Consider the following 25,343-nt stretch of genomic DNA (forward strand, 5'->3'; position numbering starts at 1 on the left):
CAGCAATGTTACCATTAGCTTCTCTGTCTTCACAGTATTATCTCAGTTCCTCTGGTACCAGATTGTATCCAATTTACGTCACAAACACAAAGCCTAGGCTTAAAATCTCTTACTACCTAGAGTCAATTTGACTTTCTTTAAAAAATCTGCTCATCATCATGGCTTTTATGAACAAATGGAAACAAGTGTATTCAGGTTTCCTACCTGGCTCCCATCCTAAATTCTTATCCAGTATTCTGTAGGTTGAAAATACAATAAAAATATAACAGTCTGTAATAGCCCGAGATGTTAAACAATCTTTTACACCATTTTCTCTGTAGATAATCAATCTCAATTAAATTAGGGGCCAGAATAAAACGTGAAATTTATAACCATGCAAGAGTCCCAGTCAATACATATAGAACTGCAAGTAAAACTTTGAAAGCTTTAGGTAGAATGTGTTTCTATATGATGATTCCAGTTAACTTTTTTAAAAAAAATTTAACCCACAGATTTCCATGGGGAAGAGCGAAGTATGGATCCTTCTTTCACCCTTGACAAATACAGTACTTGTAAATTATCACAGGAATAGTTATTCCAATATTAGAGCAATAGATTTGTCTCTTATGTTGACCCATTTAGGAATCATGTATAGTGTGTTGCTTTAAGCCACCTCATAAACATATAACAATAACAATAAAGCCCAACAAATATAATAGAAATAAAGTATATTTTGCTTTGTAGACCACAAGACTGGTTCAAATAAATATCACTGAAAATTGCAAGTATTTATTTAGCATGTATTTGTGTATCTATATATCTATATCTATCTAGTTATTCTGAAGATCTTAGGGTTTAAACTAACAGAGATTATGGCTCAGCATCACAAAACTAGTAAACAGGAAAGATCTGATCTCACATTTAGATTGTTCAAGCTCCAAACCCTCCAATATATATTCACTTTGCTTTGCTTTTCTGTCAAACTTGTGCTCCAAAAGTCATACTTTTTTTAATGACTCTCTTGAAATGTGTTTTGCTACATGTGGTTTCTTTAAATGTTGTTTTATGAATTCCATTAATTTACCATCTCCTTACTCCACCCAAAATAAAGTAAAAGTAGTATTTTATGCATTTTGTGGAGGCTATCAATTTCATCTGTTTTAAAATCAATCCTGTCTCCCTCTTGTGTATGCAGATAGATTATGAAAGATGCCTGCTGGCAGGAAAGCTAAAATTAAATCTCCTGTATTTATTATTTCATGAGTGTTATAAAGTGCCGTAATTTCATTTTATTGTTTCACAGTTATTAGAAAAAGACTCACAGAAACTAGATAAAAAAAATAAAGTATCAAACCTATTCATTACTAGTGTTTATCAAGGGATAATTATCTTTGCTTCTCTTATTAAGCTTTATTTCTTTTCATTTAAGGTTTCATGAAATGCTTTTGAGTAAGAATGTCATTGGTCACAGGAATGTATTGTTTTCTTTTGAAAAAAATGCTCACTCTGGATCAGACTCTTATTCTCATGATTTTGTAAGAGGTGTGTCACACAGACATAGTATTTCAAAGTTCTGCTTCCTTGGAGAGCATTGCGACATCCTAGAAATTTCAGGGACTTTGGCACTTTTAAGAGCAGACTTTAAAATTCATTTTTGCCACTTTTCATGGTAAATCTTAAGTAAGACTCATAGTCTTTTTCAGCCTCAGCTTTTATATCTATAATATGTAGTTGCTAATACCAAGCTCCTAGAGCAGGAAAGTTGATTATATGTTAGATGTGTGTGTACCTTTTTCACTTGTGTAAGCAATCAGCTTTCTCAATTACTTGCATCTCCATAGCCACCACCTTAGACCTGGCTACCATTATCTTTTGCAGTTACAGCTTCCTAAATGTGCTTCCTGCTTAATCATGTGTGTGCATGTGTGTATTTTATTCAAGCATAAAACTCTTTATGTTCAATCTCATTTTTGCTTATTACATGCTAGTCACGGGTATCTTCCACTCTTCTAACAAACTGAGGTCATTGTCCATTCAGAATATTTGCACATGCCTATTCTGTTGGCTAGAAGACTGTCTTCATGCCCAGCTCTTTCTCATTTTTTCCAGTTTCACCATAAACAACACTCATTTAAAAAGTAACTTTATTTGACAATACTACATAAAGTAGATCCCTGAGTTTTCTTTGTTCTTTGTTCCTCTCTGTCTAGTTGCTTGAATATTTATTTCAAACCAGTTTTAAAAATTTTAAATTATTTTGTTCATTCTATTCTTTTCATAAAATCTCTTCTTCACTAAATTCATAAGAAAAAATAATTTTTGACCCTTTCACATTGCTTCTTCAGATTGTATTACAACAATTAGCATCTTGTAGATAGGCAATAAATATTGTCCAATAAATAAATGAGGAATTTTTCATCTGAAGAGGTTAGCATGCATACTGTGTGTTTGTGAGTGGAACAAGTGTTTCCATGATAATATCTAGGAAATTACTTTTTAAAGTATCTGTCATTGCTGAACGAAATTATTTAGAGCCATGATTCCAAGATTTTGTGAATATATGTTATGTGTCAAGCATTGGCTAGATTACATATCATCCAGAAGTATAAGTGACTATCTTTTTATTTGAACTTTGATAGCCCCATAATAAACAAACTTTATATTTCTATTTATATTGGTCAGAGACAGAAAGATGAGATTAAAGAAGAGAAACCAAAATATTTTTGTTTCTCTTTTTTAACTCAGATATAATTACTTGACACCAAACAGCAACTTGTATGATAGTGATGAAGTTCAAATTATACTCCACTAGGTTTATTTATAGTTACAGAAATTCTTTCCTGAAGAATAACTGAAACTGCCTGTCACCTCTCAAACAATGAATATTTTCTGAGACTGAACGAAACACCTTGCTTCATGCCTCAGAAGAAAATATTCAATTCAGTCCCTGCACTGATAGATCATCCAGAGAAAGTCACCCTAATTCTGTATATGGTAACCAAGACGTTAATATCTGAAATAAAATCCAAGAAAGATCCTACTAAGGAGATAAGAGTTAGAACACAGTTATGGAAGGTCCTCTGGCCAACATTGGTCACTGGAGTTCTATATTTTTCCTTCGTGTTTGGTTCTGAGTGTGAGGTTGTCAAGTATATTGAAGGAAGATACTGGTTTCTCCACATTTGTTACCTGTTCCTCCACTCGTCCAGCCAGATTACCATTCTCTTCAGAAAGAATCTGGTTTATCCCCAGCTGTCTCCTTTTCAGTACTTGATAGATGTTTTCTGTCTCTGGTGAAACTTGTCCTATATTAAGAGGTCTTTTCATTGAGATAGCTCCATTTCCCCATCTCCCTTCAGCATCCCACCTGTCCAGAAGATTTGAAACATTTTCTGCAATTCTATCATTTATAATTTTAGTTAAATGTTCGCCAGAGAGAAAATTCCATGAAGGTAAAAAAAAGACTGATTTGGGGTGTGTGGTATACTACTACATTTTCAGTATCTAGCCCAGTCCTAGAACATAGTTGGTGCTCAGTAAGTATCTACTGACTGACAGAAACCCACCACCCTATCAGACACACAAACTGTCAGACATATTTCTGGCTTTCTGATTTTGGAATCCTCAACACACATTCCCATTTTTGCCATGGACATTAGAGAGGAGTAAGTGGAGAATATCCTGTTTAACCTTCCTGTTAAACTGGGAGCCAAATAATCTGCAAATGACTATATCATGTCTGAATTAGACTATATCACCACTGAATTAGAGTCTAAAGATGTATACCATCTTAAGTCTTTTGACTTAAAACAAATTACCTGAAACTATCAGATTTTTAAAAAATATATAGATAATTAGCAATGTTAACATATATAATATTTAATTATGTAACAGAGATATTATTTAAAAGGATTCTAATCAAACGTGATTCAGATGGATTTTGTGTAATGGACTGTGAACGATTACTCCCTGTTGAGGTTGTGGTTACACTTTTGAGAATACAAATTCAAGGGAATGTCACCTTTAACTTCAGAATCATGAGAAGGTGGAAGGAGCAGATATGATTTCCAATTCTACTTTCAAATTGAATCTAGACCTATTTTAGCTCAGATGTATCATGAACTGGAGATAACTGCCTAGACAAGAGAAAGTGACCTCCCTCTTTTTCTTCTTTTTTTTCATTCTGACTGTGTTTAGATGAGTTCAATTCAGTGGAAAAAATATAAAGCACAATAGAATTCTCTATGCTTATGTTGATACTCATTTTCATTTTGTGAGCTGTTTTGAAAACCTCTGTACATAGGCCCTTTTGGTCCAGACAGTTTATACAGCCTGGATTTTTTTTTAATGGCTTATCCTTCCTTGATTATTGCTAATAATTTCCAGCTACACCATCTCCCAGGAAGCTGATCCCCTGAGTTTAGCCTTAAATCCACATCTTCCAGCCAAACAAGACATTTGAATGTCACCTGCAGTTTTTCTGAGGCTGTTGTAAAGCAGACATAAATTGTTTAAAAATATTGAGAAAGCTATGAAGTTAATGGCTCATTCGGTTTTTTGACATTTATTTTTCATGAGCATGTGATCATCTGCTAAGGAATATTTTAGTTCCATAGTGAGTCAGTCTTTTGTGTGGTATTATGAGAAATGATTGAAAGTATATCTTTGGTGAACTTCTATAAGTAAACACTTGTGTGAATAACAAATACAAATTTTGGTAAATGTTAAATATAAAAATTAGATCATTGAGCATTAAAAGTGACCTAGAAGTGATGTAAGAAATAAAACCTGAATTCTGACTAACACAAAGGATTCAAAGAGTTCAAGAAATTTGTTTCAACAACAGCAGGTACATCAAACAGTCAGCCATATGTCCAAAAATGTTGCTAAGTCATCAAAGATCTGATCCTTTCATGTAACTAATGAACTCTAATAAATATGCCTAAACAGATCATTAGAGGATAAGATGGTGTAGCACACATACATACAACATAACCGTTTCTTCAGAGAAAGAGTCATTCATTGTGATTTGCAAAAATCATAAAACAAAGAATCAATTTTTTATTTTGGTTTTGCATAGGAAAGATGAGAAAACAATGCATTTTTTTCTGAAGTTAAGAAGAACGGCTGAGAAATCATTAAAACTTTGAAAACAGTCAAAATCCACAGGGCAAACCTACAAATTCGCAGAGATCGAAGAAGCATGCTTGTCAATAACACAAGTGAAGCCAATGTTGAGTTTTTGAAATATCAATGTCATTGACTCCTTGAACTTACATGATGAGTTTTGCATGAGCAATAGAGTTTTATTTAAATTCTGAAGTATTTTACAGACTCTATGTGATTGAAAAAGTCTAGCTTACCAGTCTGTGATTTGGCTACATTATCTCAGCAATGATCTGGTCCACACAACAACCATATCCTTGAAACAACCTGCCATATTTTGATCAAACTCTCTCTGACAACTCAATCTACCAATTTAGGTAAATGATATGTATTGATATATGTGTATATATAAAAACATACACACGCCCTTCTCAAAGGATCACAAATGAAGATGCTCAAAACGTGTGATTGATAGGGGGTAATGCCACATGATAAAATTAGGAAACATTTAAGCTAATGTTAGAATATTATAAAAATAAACATACATCTCTACTAAAGCTGAATGCTTTGATAAGAACATGGCTAGATGTTTAAAAGTAATCAGTTTTATCATTAGAATTTTAGCTTTAACGTGTGTGCGTGTGTGTGTGTGTGGGGGGGGGGTGTCTTATTCTGGTAGATGGAAACAATGCTAATCCTCCAGATACATGACAGTAGTCTATGGAGAAATGTCCACTGTTTTATAGGAGGGTAACAAATTGATCACTTATAAGAAAGCATACAGCTACAGTGCTAGTCCTTTCTTCAGGGGGAAAAAAACCTGACTCTTGTCAGGTAAGCTGCTTAGCAAATAGTAAGTTTAATTCCTAACACCCACATGAGGCACAAGAATAGTTGGATTAACAACTCCAGTGTCATACTGTCAGCTGCTGTTTATTTAAATTAAAATGTCACCATCCAGAAATAAATTAGGAAGTTGAAAAATGATAAATTGCTTAAACATACAGTACTTTGGTACCTTGTTAAAGTAAATCTATTACATTTATGGTTTTGCAGAACTTTACATAGGCTATTTCCATTTTGACATTCAGAGTATAGCAGATATTTGTTTCTGTTCATCTTGCTTGTTTAACTATTTTCCTCCCTTTCTTCTTCCCTCTTTTTCTCTCTCCCTCCCTCCCTTCCTCCCACTCCCATTCCGATTCCCTCTCCCTCGCCCTTTTCTTCTCCCTCTCTCACTCTTTGTTTTTTTTTTCTGTTTTCATTGTCCCATCTATGCTATATGAGGCACAAAAAATGTTCCACTAATATACACATCTAAAACGTGTTGTTCATCTTATGTTTATCTAAATATATATACATATTTACAGATTTTGATATTCACTTCCTACAATTTTCTATAAACCACTGGTCTTCTTGGGTTTCACTATTATTTGTTATTCATATGTTTGCTGTGAAACAAATGTCTCCTCTCCATGAGGTTTTACCTTGCTTCTTGTCATTTGAAAGTAAAAATTCAGCCCCCATCACTCTAAGACATCTCCTGCTATCACCATATCCCAAGATATTTTAAGACAGTGATTTGGCTCTGGGTTTGTGGCACAGCAGGTTGTTCCACTTTAGGAGCCAATTTGGTCATAAGTAGGAAGAGAAATAACATCTGATGGAGAAAAAAAATTCCCTCTCTGTTCCCATTTGGATGTGTTTCTTGCCTGAGACTTTGCAGATCATAAATGATGCAAATGCACAATATAATGCAGGTTAATCAAATATGAGACAGTTGTATACAAACATATTCAGCATTAACAACATGGAGATATTTACTTGGCCAGGTTTTCCATTTTCACATAAAAATGCCTCATATTCGGATGCGAATTCAGGGGCGTTGTCATTGACATCCAGCACTTTAATAGCAACAGGTACTCTTGATATCTGACTGTGGTTCCCTATGGGAAGGAAAAAATAACATCAGCATTGAGGGTATTTCATTTTAACGTGCAACTCAACTTTCTCTTGAAAGCATGTGTGTCTGTTTCCAACTTCCCTTAATTAGGATGTTTTCAACATGGTGATTATAAAGTCTGACCAAATAAGAAAAATAGCAAGTGCTTGACTGCTTTAAAAAAAGCATAAATTGTTATTTCAAACACCATTTGCTGGAGTTTAGAGCTTGATAAAGACCATTTCTGAATAAATTAAAAGAGGTTTCTTTGATAAAGCAAGCTTTATTTTATTGATAAGGGATCCATTCTTTAAAAGAAAAATGTTGTATACAACAAAAATGTATCTCTTTTTTTCTTGAGTAGAACACAACCCATTTTAAGCTCTTACTCACTTGACTGGCTGTATAATAGAGATGAACACTTAAAACCTAGCAAAAGGCCAGAAACAAATCACTTGTTGAGAAGTGGTCCTTAACAATGATAAAAGAGGTAAGATTAAAGATGAAATATCATATATTTTATGAATCGCATTTTTCATTAAAATTGACCCTGGAATATTTTTGGATAAGATGATCCCAAGTGATTTTAATATTGTCATTTTCATGAGGATTTTTATCAGTGTAAACGAATAATAATCTTCTAATCTTTCCAGGTCAATTCCAATAGCAGAGAACTCAATACATAATCTTTAATCCCTAAATCCTTATTTTTTTAAGTTATGTATGCGCACATACACACAGAAGGAGATCTAGTCTATTAATACATTGCTGACTTGGGCCATGTTACAGTTTTCACTTGCAATAAATGGCATATAGTTTGACTTTGACTGTACCATGTAATAATCTTTTGATCTGTTATAAATTACACAGAATGCATTGGAGATGGCCAATTATTTATTTGTGTTTCTGCGGCACTGAATATTTATAAGCAAGCCAAGAGGGGAAAAAATGTTTGGCTTTGAATATGAATAAACAGACTTGCATTTGATATATCAAACTCCTCTTTTTGACAATTGATTACATTTGGAGCTCTAAAATACTCATTTTTTTTTTTTGGTTAAAGATAAAAGTATTCCTAAAGTATACACCAAATAGCTATAGTTATGCTACAGATTTACAGTTGGTTTGCCCTGCTGGCTCTGCCACAAGATTTGAATTTAGTTGAGTGCCAATATTCTAATTTGGTTAACTACAAGTGGCTGAATACAATCCCGAGGAATTAATGGAACTTGACTTCACTTCCCAAAAATCAAGGAAACACGCACTTTCCTAGTTTTGATAGAAGGAAGAATCTAAATAGAAGTTTAATATATGACTCTAAGACAAGGAACTCGTATTTTATCCTTTATCTATTCAACAAAACTCTATGAAGTTTATAATTTGAGTAAGGTATGGTTATATTTTTAAATATTTACTTCCATTTTCCAGCCTGACCATTAGCTAAATAGCAGTTCTTGGAGAGTAAAAAGGAGCATAGCATTTTGTGTTAAACATGCACATTTGGAGACCCAGCTTTTCCTTCTACTACTTGTGTGACTCTGAGCAAGTAATTTAAACTCAATTTTTTCCTAAAAAAAATGAAACTCAGAAATTTAACACTTTGGTTTTAGAATTATTATAAATGTCATGTGAGAAAAAATTAAAAGTGTCTTATACAGTATTGGACACACATTCAAAGGTATTATAGCTTTTGCTTTTTGCAATTTTCCACATCAACAGCATCATGTGTATTGAATACTATTCATGATGCAAATTATTTCACATAATCATATTTCATTCAATCTGCACAAAAAAATCTATGAAGTAGCTAATGGGATCCCCATATGTAAGATGTAAACCTGACACTTAAAATATTATATAATTTTACCAAGATTACTAAGTTAAGCATCTACTTCAAAATGTGATTTTGCTCTTCCAGACATAAGCCATTTTCATAGTATAATACTGATGAAGTCCAAAAAAAAATATACGTGTGTGTTTGTGCCTCTGTGTGTGTGTGTGTGTGTATGAAGGTTACTAATTATTACTATCTCCTCAAGAATGTTTATAAATTTGTTACAAATACTTACCTGAAATTTGATAAATATTTGAAGCTTTGGCCCAAATATCAAATACCGAATGTCTAAGGGGTTGTGCCATCACTAATAATTTCAGAATTGCACTCGTAATCTGCAACCCTCCCTATGAAACTGTGCAATTTAACTTCCAGAATTTTGCTCATGGTCCTATTTCACCCAATTGGAGTCCTGTTAATTGATTAACTTCCTTGTGTAATTCTCTGTTTCAATTCTAAGAATTGCTGGTTATTCCTTTTAACTCTATAACACTCATTCTTTCCATTCTACATCCTAGACCAATTCCTGTGTATGTAAATAATTAAAGAAACTAGATATTTTTACCTTAATCTCGCTAAATATTCAATTAATAAATAGTGATTAGCATAGGCTTAATAAACAGCATGTACAGATTAGGCAGTGAATAATAGGGGTACAGTCTTAGAAAACTGAAAGTATAAGAAAAAGTTACCATATTCCTTAAACATTATTTTGCTCCTTCCGAAGTGAAAAAATTGCTAATCTTATGGATTCAGATACACTGACAATGGTTGATTAGGCCAAGTCAACTATGTATGATATTATTCTTTGTTTTCCTTATCTTTAATGTTACATGCACGCATGCACACACACACACACACACTCATATCTACACACTGCAGGCAAACATGCATATACACATTTTCTTCCCACTCTTTTGGCTAAAAAATTGTCAAAGTCCATTCTTATTTTTCTCTTTTCTTTTTAATTTGGCCTCATAGTTGCAATAAGTTGTAATTATCTCTTAGACCTAGATGACCAACAGGTGCCAAAACTCAGACATAAAGAATGAACAACGTCCATCAGCTTCTTATTGGAGGCAATTTTCAACATTAAAGTAGGTTTTCTCATATGTCATATATGGGACAAAGTGGTATTTATCTGTTCCTGGGGCCCAGTGCAAAATATCAACTAATATCTTTTTAGGAACAATGTGGGATTAGGGAGCTATTACTTAACACTGTTGGAAAATCATGAATGACGTATAACGTTTTTTCAATGATCATATTTCACGTGTCCCAGCACCTCTGCAAGCAACTAATGTTTTAGTATAATGGTCAAAGAACTCTTTGTAAATAATTATTATTTTCTTCTTTAGTTTGTGGTTCTTTAGTTTATAGCTCGGTAAGAAACTAGGAACTAAATTTGGAACCCACTTTTTATAGCTGTAAAGAATATCATGGTGTACAAATTCAACTATTTTTTACATTTATTTAACAATTATGCAAGTGTACTAAATTAATTTGGTCTTATTTAGTTGTATTGTAGATATTTCTAGATGTCTCCTTTTAATATTTTATCTATTTCTTTAGAAAAATTAAGCAAAATAAAACCTAAACTGTTTACTCTGCACTGAAAAGCTATTTCCAGGTGGTTAGAATTTCTCTAGTTATCCCTCAAAATTTAGCATATGTCACATCTCTTCCAGAAAGCCTTCTTAACACATCGTTCAATTTTGTTTGTTTGTTTTCTTGTTGTTGTTTTTTTAAGACTCATTACATGATAGCCTGAGGAACTCTACAAACCCAGTCTCCAGAAAAACTGGTGGAAGTTTTTTTAAAAAATAATTAGTCGGCCGAGCGCGGTGGCTCACGCTTGTAATCCCAGCACTTTGGGAGGCCGAGGTGGGCGGATCACGAGGTCAGGAGATCGAGACCACGGTGAAACCCCGTCTCTATTAAAAATACAAAAAAATTAGCCGGGCGTGGTGGCGGGCGCCTGTAGTCCCAGCTACTCGGAGAGGCTGAGGCAGGAGAATGGCGTGAACCCGGGAGGCGGAGCTTGCAGTGAGCCGAGATTGTGCCACTGCACTCCAGCCTGGGCGACAGAGCCAGACTCCGTCTCAAAAAAAAAATAATAATAATTAGTCTATGGAAAAAGTCCTAAGGGATACAGCAGGTGAGACAAAAAGATTGAGGTCACTGCCTCCTTCTCTCCACAAAGCACTTCACTCCTAAAGAAAGGAGTTTCAAAGCCATGGCTCAAAGATTTTACTTGAGAGTGAAAGAGAAAAGCAGGCCTTGAAGCAGAAGGTTCCTTCATATACAAAGGAATGTGACATTCAAGCCTAAGTGTAAACTCAAAACACTAATGCTTGCTATGAAAGACAAATGAGAGAGTGTTGGTAGATCTGGTAGATTCACTGGAGAGATAGGCTAGTTGCTAGAGAGAATGCAGATATAGTCAGCTGAAATGAGCCTTCTAGGGAAAGTAACAAATCTCAAATATTTATCTAGGGAATCATTTCTTCAACAGAGCCCAAATTTGAATGGATCATACCGTGGAACAAATTATGACCTAGGACACTCTTGAATACAGTTGAGCAGTTGGCTGGCAATTAAACAACCTTAATAGCTGGATGTGGTCAGGGACAGAGACAATCGAAGAGAGCCCTGCCATAACCACCGTATTTCCAGGTGTTTATGTAAATATCCAACACTGTACCTCTGGAGAAGTAAGATCACAGATTTAACACCACTGGGGAGAAAAGGTTTTACTAAAACAATTCAGCAAGTCACAAACAAGTGAGTAAATAATAATTCCAAACTCTAGAGGAGGATTGGTAACTAGAATTGCTACATTGTATTATTGAAAATATCTAGTTTCTGAAAAAAGTTACATGACATGAAAATAAACAAACAAAGTATGATCCATAGGTCAGAGAAAAATCAGGCAAAAGAAACCATATGTGAGAGTGACCATATGTCAGATTTAACAGAGTTCAAAGTAGCCATTAAAATATATTTAAAAAGCATAATTAAATATGTAAATGAAGATACCATAACAACATAACATCAAGTAGAGAATATCACTAAAAAGACAGAAATTATTAAAAAGGAAGCAAATGGAAATTGTGCAGTAGGAAATTACCATAACCGAAATTTTAAATTCACTAGAGAGACTCAAAAGTAGATTTAAATTGGCAGAAGAAAGAATTACTGAAAGTGAAAATCAGTAGAGAATCAAACAACAGCAGTTAAAAAAAAAATAAAGAAGAATGAGCAGAGCCTCAGTGAAATATAGGACACCATTAAGTGTCATATATGTATCATAGGAATGAGAGAACAAAAGGAGACAGAGAATGGAGAAAAAAATGAACAAATAATACCTGTAAACTTCCCAAATTTATTGAGAAACACTAGCCTGTATATCCTAAAACTTCCCCAACAAACTCTAAGTAGGATAAACACAAAGAGACTCACAGACATATCATATTTAAAATGCTAAAAGCCAAAAACAAGAACATTTTGAGACCAGCGGGAGATAAACAAACAAACAAAAACTAATCACCAGGGATCCCCAATAAAAATAGCAGCTAACTTCTCATCTGAAATAAAGGAAGTGAGAAAACAGTTAAGATAACATATTCAAAGTGTTCAATGAAACATAATTGTCAGCCAAGAATCCTATATCCATCACAAGTATCTTTCGTAAATGAAGGTAAAATAGAGTCATCACCAGATAAGCAAAATCTTAGAAAATTTGTTCCTAGTAGAATCCCTGCTACACTCACAATAAATGATAAGAAATTCTTCAGTTGAAAACAAAGGATCCTAGACAATAATTCTAATCCAAATGAAAAAAATAAAGAGAAAGGAAAACAGTAAAAGTAATTATGCCCTTATAAAAGACTGTATAAATCCACATTACTCCTCCTTTCTTATTTTAACCGTAATTGCATAAATCTCTATGTATCTATTTATATTATCGTACATAATACTATTGCTGAGCTTGTAACATATCAAAATGTAATATATTTGCCAATCATAGCAAAAAGGAGGTGAGTGGGTATGAAAGCGTACTGGGCTAAGAAAATGAATTTAGGTTGTAACTCAAATCGACAGGAACAAATGAAAAGAACAGAAATGATGAATAAGATTACTATAACAAAAGCTATGAATATATACTTTCACTCCTCTAAGATCTTTTAAAAACACCATATTATATAAAGTAATAATTATAGCAATACAATTTTAGGGTTTATAACGTATATGTAAAAGATGTACATCAGTGATATCACAAAATAGGAGGGGAAGGCAATAGAACTATATAGGAGTAGCATTTTTATATCTCACTTGAATTAAGATGATATACATCTGAAGCTTATTCTGCCAAGTAAAATGTATATGGTAAGCCCTGGAAGAACCACTAAAAAGTTACAAATATTTGTTACAAATAATTACATACTTTTGGGTGTATGTTTGTATACAAATACATTTCTCTAGTTTCCAAATTTTCTGTAAGGAATATAACTGATTTTGTAATCAGGAAGTAAACAGTGACTTTTTTTGCAAAAAAAAAAAAAATCTTTATGTTGTAGGATTTGACATCTTACATGTTATTTGAGATTTGACACTAAAATAAAATAATAAGAAAATAAAAAAAGTTGTGCTTCATCAAAATTAAACATATTTGTGTTTTAAAGGAAACTATCAAAAAAAGTAAAAAGACACCAACATATCACGTTCATATATCTAAAGTCATATAATCATAAAATTGTTCCTTGATATATTAACTATTACAGCATAGTAATATGTTCCTTGGTCTTGCTTTTGCCAGTGCCCTTCCCACCCTTCCTGTCACTTTCAGATAAATTTCTCCAGCTGTTAATTTTTTTGTCCAGTATAAAATTTATCATAAAACAACTTTTGAGTTTGTACTACCCTAAAATATTCATCTCAAAATTATGTGGTTTAAATTGTAACTCGTTGATTCTTGAGCCCTCTATATCTCCTCCATAGTGGTCTAGGATGACAGTGATCCAGTAAATGATCAATGAATACCTCAAAACATTCAAACTAATTAATGTAATCTAACCCATAATCTTAAATAATATATTATTTTTATTAATTCATTCATTTTCTTGATAGCTGATCTACTCTCTGCCCTAATTTTGGTTATTGAATATGTATAGTGATGTATAAGTAGTGTTCTATGTGCCTTCAATGTAAGAAAAAGCAAACAGAGATAAAGACTCTGTTCTCTCAGAACTTATAATACAGTAGCAGAGAATAATCAAATAGTGTTGAATTATACGCTAGACTGAGAGATATGAAGAAAAGCAGACAGTTTTAGTGCAGCACATCACAGACAGAGCTTAACCAGTTTGGAGGGTTTAAAGAGGATGGACCTTGAACATTCACAGTTGGAGCTGAGGTAGGTGAACTAGGAAGCATTCCATTTAGAGAACATATTGGGACCTTGTTGATGTTGACTTATCAGCTTTCCTGGGGGGAACATGGTTTCCTTCCGTATTTGCAAGGATGCTACAATGAGCGTGGGTCTCTAGCTCCAGTGATAGATCTGCTTTTGCCTTCTATGTTCACCTCCTACTCCCTTTCTAGGGCCATTTTCCAGAGTTTATATTTTCACGGCACTTCTGTCCATACTGGCCATGCTTGTGCCTATTTTGTGAGAGGCAAGTCCTTCCAGTTTTCTTAGACCACCCTTCTTTCAAGGTCCCTTACAAGCCCCACCTTTTCCAGAAGGCTTTTGTTAGAATCAGCAGCAATTATCATCTGCCTTCCTTCCTTCTCTCTCACTCTCTGTCTCTCATTTTTTGTTTTAACTTCACAAGAGTTGTTTAGAGTTATTAAACTGTGTAGTAAATATTCTATCTATCCAGTAAATGTGAGATTTTCTTCTCTCTTCAATTAAGTTTAAAACATATTTCAAAAAAATTATGACTTTTTCTTTTCTTTTTCGTAAACTTGTTTATATTAGTTTCCTAGGGCTGCCATAACAAATTACCACAAGCTTCATGCCTTAAAGACATAGAAATGTATTCCTTCACACTCTCACACTTGGAGGTCAGAAGTCCAAAATCAAGGTCTCAGTGGTGCCAAATGCCCTGAGAAGCCTCCAGTGAAGCATCTTTCTTTGTCCATTTCAGCTTCTAGTATCTCCAATATTTCGTGGTTTGTGATGACATAAACCCATTTTCTGCCTCCATCTTCACATGGCTTTCTCTTCTTCTTGTATCTTCTCTTCTATTTCTAATAAGGACACTTGTCATTGGATTTAAGGCCTACATAGGTGATCTAGAATAATCTCATCTCAAAATCCTTACTTAATTACATCTACATAGACCATTTTCCAAATGTGATCTTGACAGGTTTCTGGGGTTTGGACTGGATATATCTTTTTTGAGGGCCACCATTCAATCCACTAAATTATCGCTTTCCAAAAGCCAGGACATTCATGACTAACTAAAACAATACCATCACAAATACCCTTTTGTCCTAGAAAACAGAGATATGCGACATTATTGTGGTTGTGCATAATTATTTGAATTCATTCTTCAAAATATAATAAATATAAGCTCAAGAAGGTTAAGTACCCCTAACTCTCTCCTGAGAATTTTGATAAATGCCTTTGTCATTCATTCATTATCTTACTATTCTTCTACTCAGTTATTCAATACATAGTTAGATATGTATGTCCATTTAAGATGAATCTCCTATAACCAAGTAATCCATAGTATTTTGAAAAATATCACATTATAGTGGTTTATCTATATCTTCATTTATCCTACAAGTTATTAATTTTCAGTGTTGTGGAAGAATATAGAAAGAAGAAGCACTTTTCTACAGTCACAGAAAGATTTAAAATAGGGAATTATCTTTTGCCTTTTAAAATTAGTAAAAGCACTTTACTTTAGGTATAGAAAGGTGGAGGCCAGGTGCAGTGTGCTGTAATCCCAGCACTTTGAGAGGCCAAGGTGGGGAGATCATTAGGTCAAGAGATCGAGACCATCCTGGCCAACATAGTAAAACCCTGTCTCTGCTAAAAATACAAAAATCAGCTGGACACGTTAGCACACACCTGTAGTCCCAACTATTCAGGAGGCTGAGGCAGGAGAATCGCTTGAACCCGGGAGGTGGAGGTTGCAGTGAGCCGAGATCATGCCACTGCACTCCAGTTTGACGACAGAGAAAGACTCCATCTCAAAAACAAACAAACGAAAAACAGCAAAAAAAAAAAAAAAAGAAAGAAAGAAAGGTGGACAATTGTTTCAGGTAGAGTAAAAGGCATGTAAAAAGGCTCAGAGACCATGCCATCACCAAATAATCAGGAGTTCTAATGGTGGGACTATCCTGAGATAAGGCCAATGGTGATATTAGGAGAGAAATTTGGGGCCATGTCAAGACAAGTATTGTTTTATGTGGCAATGAGCCAGATATATATCATGTGATCACTGGCAAGCCATTGAACTATTTCTGGATCAGATTTATTTTTTAAAAATTGGCAAAAAGCAGACTGAAAGAGAAATTATGTTTCATTTTGTTTAGCCCTAAGTAGATGAATGTTTATCCCAGGTATATGAATGCCTCAGAAATCTACTGGGTATTTCTTGAAACTGCTAAAACACAGAGAAAAACAATAAAACAAATAAAACCTATTGTTCCATGTCCCCAAACACCACCAAAATATCTTATCTTTATCAATATTATATGAACAGACACGATTGAAATTACAACTTATAATTTTCAACATGTGTCATATTTAAATACGAAGATTCACTTGTATCTAAATTAATGAAATGATAGCAGTTCAAATTTTAAAGATATTATACAGCAATAAAACTAATTAGATAAGCTTCTAAAGAAATTATTTATGTCCTTTGTGACTAGCCCCAAAATGTTTGCCTTTCATCTGATATACAAACACTAAACATAAAGATATTATAATTAGAAACTTGATTAACATTCATTAAAGATTAATTTGCTAAACACAAGAGATGTGACAAAGTGGTCTGGAAGGAAAAGCCCATATCAATTGGTCACAAAAGTCAGGCTGTTTTCACATATGATGGGAGAAAAGGCTGAAATAGCATCTGGTATAAACAAGTTCTTGACTTCTACCATTTGAGTAGTAGTGACTTCCTATCACCTCTCTGTCACATACCCTCATGAATTGCCCATTAATTTTGCCCTTTTATAATCAAAGGTAATGGAATACTGCCAAGTCTAAGTTACTTGGTAATGTGCTTTTAACTGGTTTCCATGAGCTGCTGTTTTTGCAGGCATCGATTGAAATAAACAGACTTGCCTTTTCAAGCTATAAGAGAGAAAAAAGATTTGACAAATTTAGATTTACTAGTGGGGCATAATAAATAATTCTTGAGCTTTCTACAAGTAGAAGGGTAGAAGCTATGAGCAGTAAATTATAGTCAATTGGGGAATGCAAAATAAGAGAATTTATAATTGAATAGGTAATAAGAGGAGCAGTGGAATTTTATAAAAATAGGAAGACGTGAATTGAATATATGATGGAAATACAGCAACTTAGTAAGTTTAAAATAAAATTGATGGAAATTTGAAAGAAGATACTGGAAATAATGTCAATAGTGGGGTTAAGCTCTCAATGACTAAAGACGAAACTTTTTGAGACACATTTTGCCCATAAATGGCATATTAATTTCTAAATCATTAGTGATGATTTATCAAATCCATAGATTATTAGATAGCTGAGGAACAAGTTAGAATATAATTAACCAACAGGCACCAAGAGGGTAGCCATGCTTCTGGGGATATTTTTGATAGTTTTTATCTTTACATTGTTGTTTTTATGCATTCCCCTTTCTCTGTAATGGCAACTGCATTCTTGCACTTGTTCAAATGCAGACTTTTGACACCATCAAATACTTATCAAAAAAATTTCTGCGTTCTGTTGTACAAAGAAGGAGCAGTTGACCACCAGAATTTCAATAATTTTTGAGGATAAGATTGTGAAATTTTCAGCAAGCCAATAGTATAAAGAGTAGTCACTTTATTTCACTCCTTGAAATCCCAGTCATATCTAGAGTAATTTAGAATTAAATTAGAACTTTAATCAAATTGGGGCTTTAGTGTCTAATGAACAAAGCTTATAAGTTATAGCCTTTCTATTAACCAAGAAGTGGCTCTCTCAAGAGAGAGGAAAAAATACTTTCTCTCGCTGAGAAAGCTGTGGACTTAGACATTTTTGAAAATGCCTTAAACTCCCTGGAGAAAATGACTCTTAAACAGTGACTTTGGTTCAAGCCCTCACTGACCCCTGTGTGTTTTCCCTGACTGCTAAAAAGCATGCTATCTTGCTACTCCATTTTCAAATGCTCTCCTCTCTAAATGGGGAGAAAATGTGCGGGTCCCTTGTTTACTAACATTCATCTTCAGTGAACCTGGAAATAGTGGAGTTCTGTATAAGCACTTGGCAAGTTCTCACTCCACCTTTTCCTATGTATCTACAATGAACCGTCAGAATCCTTTCTCCTCCTCACAAGAATTGAGATCTTGAAAACTAGGGTAGGCACATTTAGGGTTGTAAAATTTTAATCCCATGGGGAAAAGATTTAGAGCCACTGGAGAGAGACCTGACTGTATCCTTCATAGCCTTTTAATCTTAGATCCTTTCTTTGTATTTCATAAATGTAAAATTTTAGCAATCACACTCCAGATAAAGATAACATGAGTGATAGTTTATAAAAAACAATAGTATGAATCAGCATGGAACTATTATGTTTTCTATTTTTCTCTTAATTTGTGTTTTATAATGCGACCTACTTTTAATTATTTAAGTATGCTTACAAATTTGTTGTCCTCTGTTGTCTATACCGTGCATACAAATGTCATCTTTTTTGTTTTGCTTTTGATGCGTGTGTATGTGTGTGCACATACATGGCTTTTGTTTCTTTTGTTTTAGTTTTGATCTGGGTCTTCATCCTATTATGTATTACTTTGGTTCAATTTGTAACTCTAAAATATTGAGTCTTTCCTTTTATACCCTTAAGTACATATTTCTATCCTGTTTACATATCTCTTATTTTTTCCATGGTGCAACAGGTAAAGAAATAAAATTGGATAGTGAGTTTATTGCTTCTCATGTCCCTTTTAGTAAACTAAGTCTTCTTTGCAAAAATCTCTAATTCTACTCTGCCAACTGAGTTGCATTATATGTCAATTGCTAAATCCTTAGTGGTATTTCCCACTAATTATTTCAAATAGGATTGACTCAAGATTATTGGAAGTGAATTTCTTGAGTTTACTTTGCTAAGTGTTTCTATTTAATCCCTTATATTTTAGAACCGTAGGAATACTCACAGTTTCAGAGGAATTAATGTATCAACATATCTAATGTCCAGATTAAACGTTCATTTAATACTACTTTACAACATAGTGACCCCAGTACATGCCCATGCACACATAAGCAACACATACAATTTATTAGATAAGAAAGCTAATATTGTAAACTACCCAGCATCTATTGAGTAATCTGTTATACCTCACTCTCTCTTTGAAGTTTGTTGGATTAAAGTGAAGATTTTTTTTCAAATGGGGACATGATTTCAGGGTATATTGGAGTGAAATCAATCTATATGTAATCTATAACATAGCATTAGGTTGGTGCAAAAGGAATTGCAGCTTTTGCCATTACTTTCAATGGAAAAACTGAAATTATTATTGCACCAACCTAATACATTGAAGAAGTACGTATTGTTGAATATCTACTGAGTCCAAACGAAATCATGCCACTGCACTCCAGCCTGGGCAACAGAGCGAGACTCCGCCTCAAAAAAAAAAAAGGAAAAAAAACAAAAAACAAAAAAAAAACCTAGGGTGGCCTGACCAACAAGTTAACAAAACAAACAAAATTCATTACTTCACACAGGTTCTCTTTAATATAGCATTTGTACAACATATTCCCAAAATATAAATATATATATATTTTTTTTTTGAGAAGGAGTCTTGCTCTGTCACCAGGCTGGAGTGCAGTGGCACAATCTCAGCTCAGTGCAACCTCCGCCTCCCAGGTTCAAGCGATTCTCCTGCCTCAGCCCCCCGAGTAGCTGGGACTACAGATGCATGCCACCACGCCCAGCTAATTTTTTGAATTTTAGTAAAGATGGGGTTTCATCATGTTGGCCAGGACAGTCTCGATCTCCTGACCTCGTGATCTGCCCGCCTTGGCCTCCCAAAGTGCTGGGATTACAGGGGTGAGCCACTGCGCCCGGTCAATATAATATTTTTAATACTGATCAGTCTGCGCCCTATGCACAAGTGTAATAAACTAATAATGTCAAAAGAAAGGTTTGGTGATTTCATTGACATGGAATTTTCTTTCAGTGAATTCATGTTCAGAAATTTTAATAGTCATATATTTTTGAATATATGATGGTGACTTCCTTATTTTTTTATGTGGGATCAATTTTTGCATTTAAAGTAAGCCATGAGAACAAAAAGTATATAAATGTTAAGAATTTATTATAGTGGATTTTCCCAGAATGAACACACCCATGTAACTATCACATACATCAAGATATCCAAGTAGCCAACACCCCAGAAGCCTTTCATTTACCCCCTTCCAAGTCATTATCTCCCTCAAGATAACTTCTACTTGGTTTAACAGTATGTTCGTTTATCTTCCTCAGGAATTCGTAAAGATTAAATTCACACAGTGTATACACATTTGCATGTAGATGCTTTAGTTCAATGTAATATTTTTTCATTCATATAGTTGCAGCAGTACATCAGGCTTTTCCATTGTTTGGAAAGAATTCCATTATATGAATATACCACAGTTATTTACCAGTTCTCTTACTGGTGGGCATTTGGGTTCTTTCAGTATTATGCTATTTTGAATTTCACTATTATAAATATTTTCTATATGTCTTCTGATGCAAAAATATATTAATTTATGTTTATTACATACTTCAATATCCTGTGAAATATTACAGGTCATGCATACATTCAGCTTTCGCATTTTTTTCCAAATATTTTTCTAATGTGGATATACCAAGTTACCCTCTGACCAGCACTGTATTAAAGATCAAGCTGCTGCAAATTTGCATCAATACTTGGTGAAATCAGTTATCTATTATATTGTTTTAATTTTAGAAATTGTAGGAGTGTTGAAGTTGTATTTTAGGTATATCTCAATTTGCAATGTCCTGAATATTTGATACTTAGGGCCTTTTCTTATGTTTACTGGCCACTTGGACATCTTCTTTGTGAAATACCTGTTCAAATTTTCCTTTATTAATTAAGTCGCCTATATTTTCCTAATTGATATGCCTAACTATATTAATAATGTGAGTCCTTTAGTAGATATATGTACCACAATTCCTTCTTCCACCCAATGGCTTAATTTTTCATTCTCTTAGTAGTATCATTTGATGAGCGTAAATTCTTAATTCAATCAATTGAATTCATCAATATGTGCTATTGTTCATTTTAGTGCTTTTTTCATTCATTATTTTCCTATTCCAGAATTTGAAAATCCCATGTTAACTTTTGGAAGGTCTATTATTTTAGTTTTTACCTTTATATCTTTGACGTATGTGAAGATTATTTATATTGATGGTCAGAAGCACAAGTCACAGTTCAGTTTTTTCCACTCACAGGCATCCAGTTTACAGTCCACATTATTGCCATTTCCTCCTATGGCATCTTTGTTATAATGCAGTTAAGCATTTTCTCCGCAGGCCTATTTCTGAAGTCTTCTAGTCCATTGGTCTATTTTTCTATCTTTTTAGTCCTACAATCCTTTATTAAGAATTCTATCTTATAATAAACCTTCATATAATGATAAGACAAACAATTTTGGTTCTTGGTAAATATTTTATTATTTTTCCCTTTAAATTTCTATGCACATTATAGCATCATTTGTCAAATTACACACACACGTGCACGAGCACGCACACTCACACACACACAGAAATTTTGGATTGTATTGATACTGCTTAGATTCTACAGATAAATTTAGAGAATTGACTTTTTTTGAATCTTTCAAATTGCAAACTTTCTATCTTTAATTTTTATCTTTTGTATCTTTGATTTGTATCTTCATTTGTGTCTTTAATTTTTCTCAGTAATGTTTTGTAGTTTTCTGTTTAGAGACCTTGCATCAGATTGTTTTGTTATGTAATTGAAGTCTGCTCAATGTTATAGGAAGTATTTTATTTAATTTTCTGAGTATTGGTAGAAAACAAAATGCAATAATTTTTGTAAATCTGACAACCATGCAAACTTGACTTACTATTTATAATAGTTTATAGATTATTTTTGTATTTTTATACTCAATCATGTTGATTGTGAGTAATGACAATCATATTTCTCTCTTTGTGATATTTATACTTTTATTTCTTCCTCAAACCTTACGGTATTGACTAAAACCTTCAGTATAATTGAATAAAACTAGCAATGGTAGACAACTTCATCTCATTTGCAATCTAAGTGAGAAAGGTTTCAGTATTTCACCATTAGATCTGATATTTATATGTTTCTTTGTAGCTACATTTTATCAAATTAAGTCCCCTCCTATTTCTAGTGTGAAAAGAAATTTTGTTATGGACAAGAAATGCATACTTAACTCTTTCTGCATCTATAAAGATAGATCATCTTTTTCTCTATCTTCTCTCAATATTTTAATTTGAATAAAAACATTTTTAAATGTTATAATGTGTCCCTGTATTCCCTGAGTGTAATGTTTTGGTATATTAGTGAGTTTGTTTTGCTAATAGGTTACCTAAGATTTGTATATCAGAAGCAGGCTGTTAATTCTCTTATCTTGTAATATTTTCATCAGGTTTTAGCATTAAGATTACACTGACTTTGGGACATTAAGTGGGAAATGCTCCCTCTTTTACTTTTCTCTGTTGAAATTTATATCGGTGAGTTCATTTGAGCATGAGAACTTATGTGTTAGAGTTGGTAATTATGGATTTAATTATTCAATAGAGAAGTAATAGACATATTTTTCTATTTTTTCTTATTTATCCCATTTTGCAAAGCCTGTGTTTTTAAACTTGCCTCTATCACAATACATTTTAAAAGTTTTGACAAAAATATGTTCAGTTAATGCTGTGTTTATGCTAAATGTATTTATATTTTTGCCAATAACTTTTAAAATTCGAATAAATATTTCCATTATCTTTTTTCTTTTTTTCCTTTTTAAAAGCAGACTGCCACACGTCACACCTCATTTGGATGTGTCTGAGGTCTTGGAAGCTTGACTACCCTACGTTCTCCTACAAATGAAGCTCGAGAGCGTGTCTGAAGATTCTAGCAGGGGAGCACAGCTACTCCTATATCCTTGACCGAAGACCGGTCCTCCTCGGGGATGGTCGTTTTCTTCCACGAAGCGTGCAGCTTTGGGAGGGATGCACGAGGAGCGGTGAGGGAGGAAGGGGACACCCGCTTAGCCAGCCAGATCAGCGAAATCAACCCTGCCAATCAATGGGGTGACACGTGTCGCAGCCTGATCACCCTCATATCCTTCCATTATTTTTTGAATCTCTATAGAAGTTGTAGCAATGCTTCCTTCTTCATTTATGATATTGATGACTTGCCTTCTTATTTTACTTTGCAAGGTTTTATCAATTTTATTCATTTTTTGAACAGCTGTTAGTTTTGTTGAATTTCACTATTGTACATTTGTTTTCAATTTCATTATTTTCTATCCTATACTTATTTTCACCTTTCTGCTACTTTTTAATTTTAATTTTCTTCTCATTTTCAGCCCCTTTGAAGTGGATGCTTAGATAATTGATTTTCAGCACTTCTTCTTTTCTAATGTAGACATTTAAGGTCAATTTCCCTGTAGGCATTGTGTTAACTCTATTCCACATGATTTGCCATGTCATTGTTTTGCTATCATTCATTTTTTAAATGTGTTAATTTCTTTGTGGTTTTACTCTGTTTTTCATGGGTTGTTTAGAAGTGTGTGGTTTAATTTTCAATACTTAATAATAATTTAAGTTTTTGTTGTTGTTGTTACTCATTTTTATAACTTAATGCTACTGTTAAGAAGGTATATACTGCATGCGTTGAGAGTTGTTTTATGACACAGCTTTTGGCTATTTGGGGTCAATATTTCAAGTTTGTTTGACAAGAATGATTTTTTCTGTAACTCTTTAGTGCAGTATTTTATACCTTTCAATTAAATAAGTTTATTAATCATGATATTCAAATGTTCTCTATCTTCAGTTTTTCGGTCTACTTGTTCTAATTGTTGGTTTATCTGTTGCTCACTTAGATTCTGCCAAAGTTTTACTTTATATACTTGGCAAATAGATTATAAGGTATATATGAATTTAGGATTTTTACATCTTGCTGAATTTAGTTATTTATCATTATAACATTTTTCTCCGTATTTGGGGAATTATTTCTTTCTCCTTAGTTTACACCTGAACAACTTTCCTTCAGTTTCAATTTGCAGTCAGATCTTGTTTCAATCATCTCAGTCTCTATTTACCCTTATATTACAGCTTTATCTGTGATAGGAGACATGATCTGTGCTTTGCTTGCTTTTTAAATCTAATCTGACAATGTTTATCTAATATTAAAGTATGTAACCATATGGGTTTGGATTTCTTTCTGTACTTTTTTAATGTTTTTTAAAATTAGTTATTTCTTAGTTTTCCCCTTTTCTTTGTTTTTTAATTAGTTTTAATTATTCCATTTCCCCATTATTACATTACTTATATAGTCTTTAATTAATATTATTTTAGTGACTAAACTAAACATATAATTCATATATATGTATCCTTGATTCATTAAAGTATATCTTAATGTATCAAACATTATATGTATAATGAAAGAACATTTGCAATGCATTATGATAATTTATATTACACCCTTCCCATTTCCCTCATTTTTGTTATGTATTTTAATTCTACCTCAACTTTATACATGTAACACATTCTAATTATATTAAGTAGTATATATTATTTTGTATTTTCCCACATATTAATATTTTTGTTTTTCTTCTTTCTTTTCTGTATTATCATATTGCCATTTACGCTGGTTTTCATTTTTTTTTTAGAAAAATACATTTCTAAAAATGTTTTCAGTGAAAAACTGCTGCTAATGCATTTTATCGCGTTTTTTTTTTTTTCTGAAAGAAAACAACTTAATTTGAAGGCTCTTTTCTCTTGATATAATATTTTGCTTGGCAATTATTTTCTTTCTGTCCTTTAAAATGACATTCTTTGTCTCTGCCTTTCATAATTTATATTATCAAATAAGCTGTCTGCTTTTGAGACCTTAATTTTTTTGGTTAATTTTAAATTCTCATTGTCTTTATTTTTAGCAATGTTACTATGATGTGTCCCGGTATGCTTTTCTTTGTATTTACCCTATTTAAGAGTTTACTGATCCACTTGAATCTATATCTTGATGCCTTCTATCAGATTTGAAAATTTGTGACCATTATTTCTTCAAATATTGCATCTTCTGTGGTCT

The 25,343-nt window shown here is 33.2% G+C and overlaps 1 protein-coding gene across 3 annotated transcripts in view; it reads right to left on the minus strand.

The window, feature by feature from the left end:
• The window catches only part of CDH8 (cadherin 8), a 378,275-nt gene that overhangs the window by 72,344 nt on the left and 280,588 nt on the right, over positions 1-25,343 (minus strand). For all 3 annotated transcript variants that reach the window (XM_032157533.2, XM_058441060.1, XM_032157532.2), the window contains exon 9: positions 6,910-7,031. In XM_032157533.2, the coding sequence (XP_032013424.1) occupies positions 6,910-7,031 (122 nt within the window). The remainder of the gene's footprint in view (positions 1-6,909; positions 7,032-25,343) is intronic.

This window comes from Hylobates moloch, unplaced genomic scaffold (genome assembly GCF_009828535.3).
Source record: "Hylobates moloch isolate HMO894 unplaced genomic scaffold, HMol_V3 SCAFFOLD_6, whole genome shotgun sequence".
Taxonomy (NCBI): Eukaryota; Metazoa; Chordata; class Mammalia; order Primates; family Hylobatidae; genus Hylobates; species Hylobates moloch.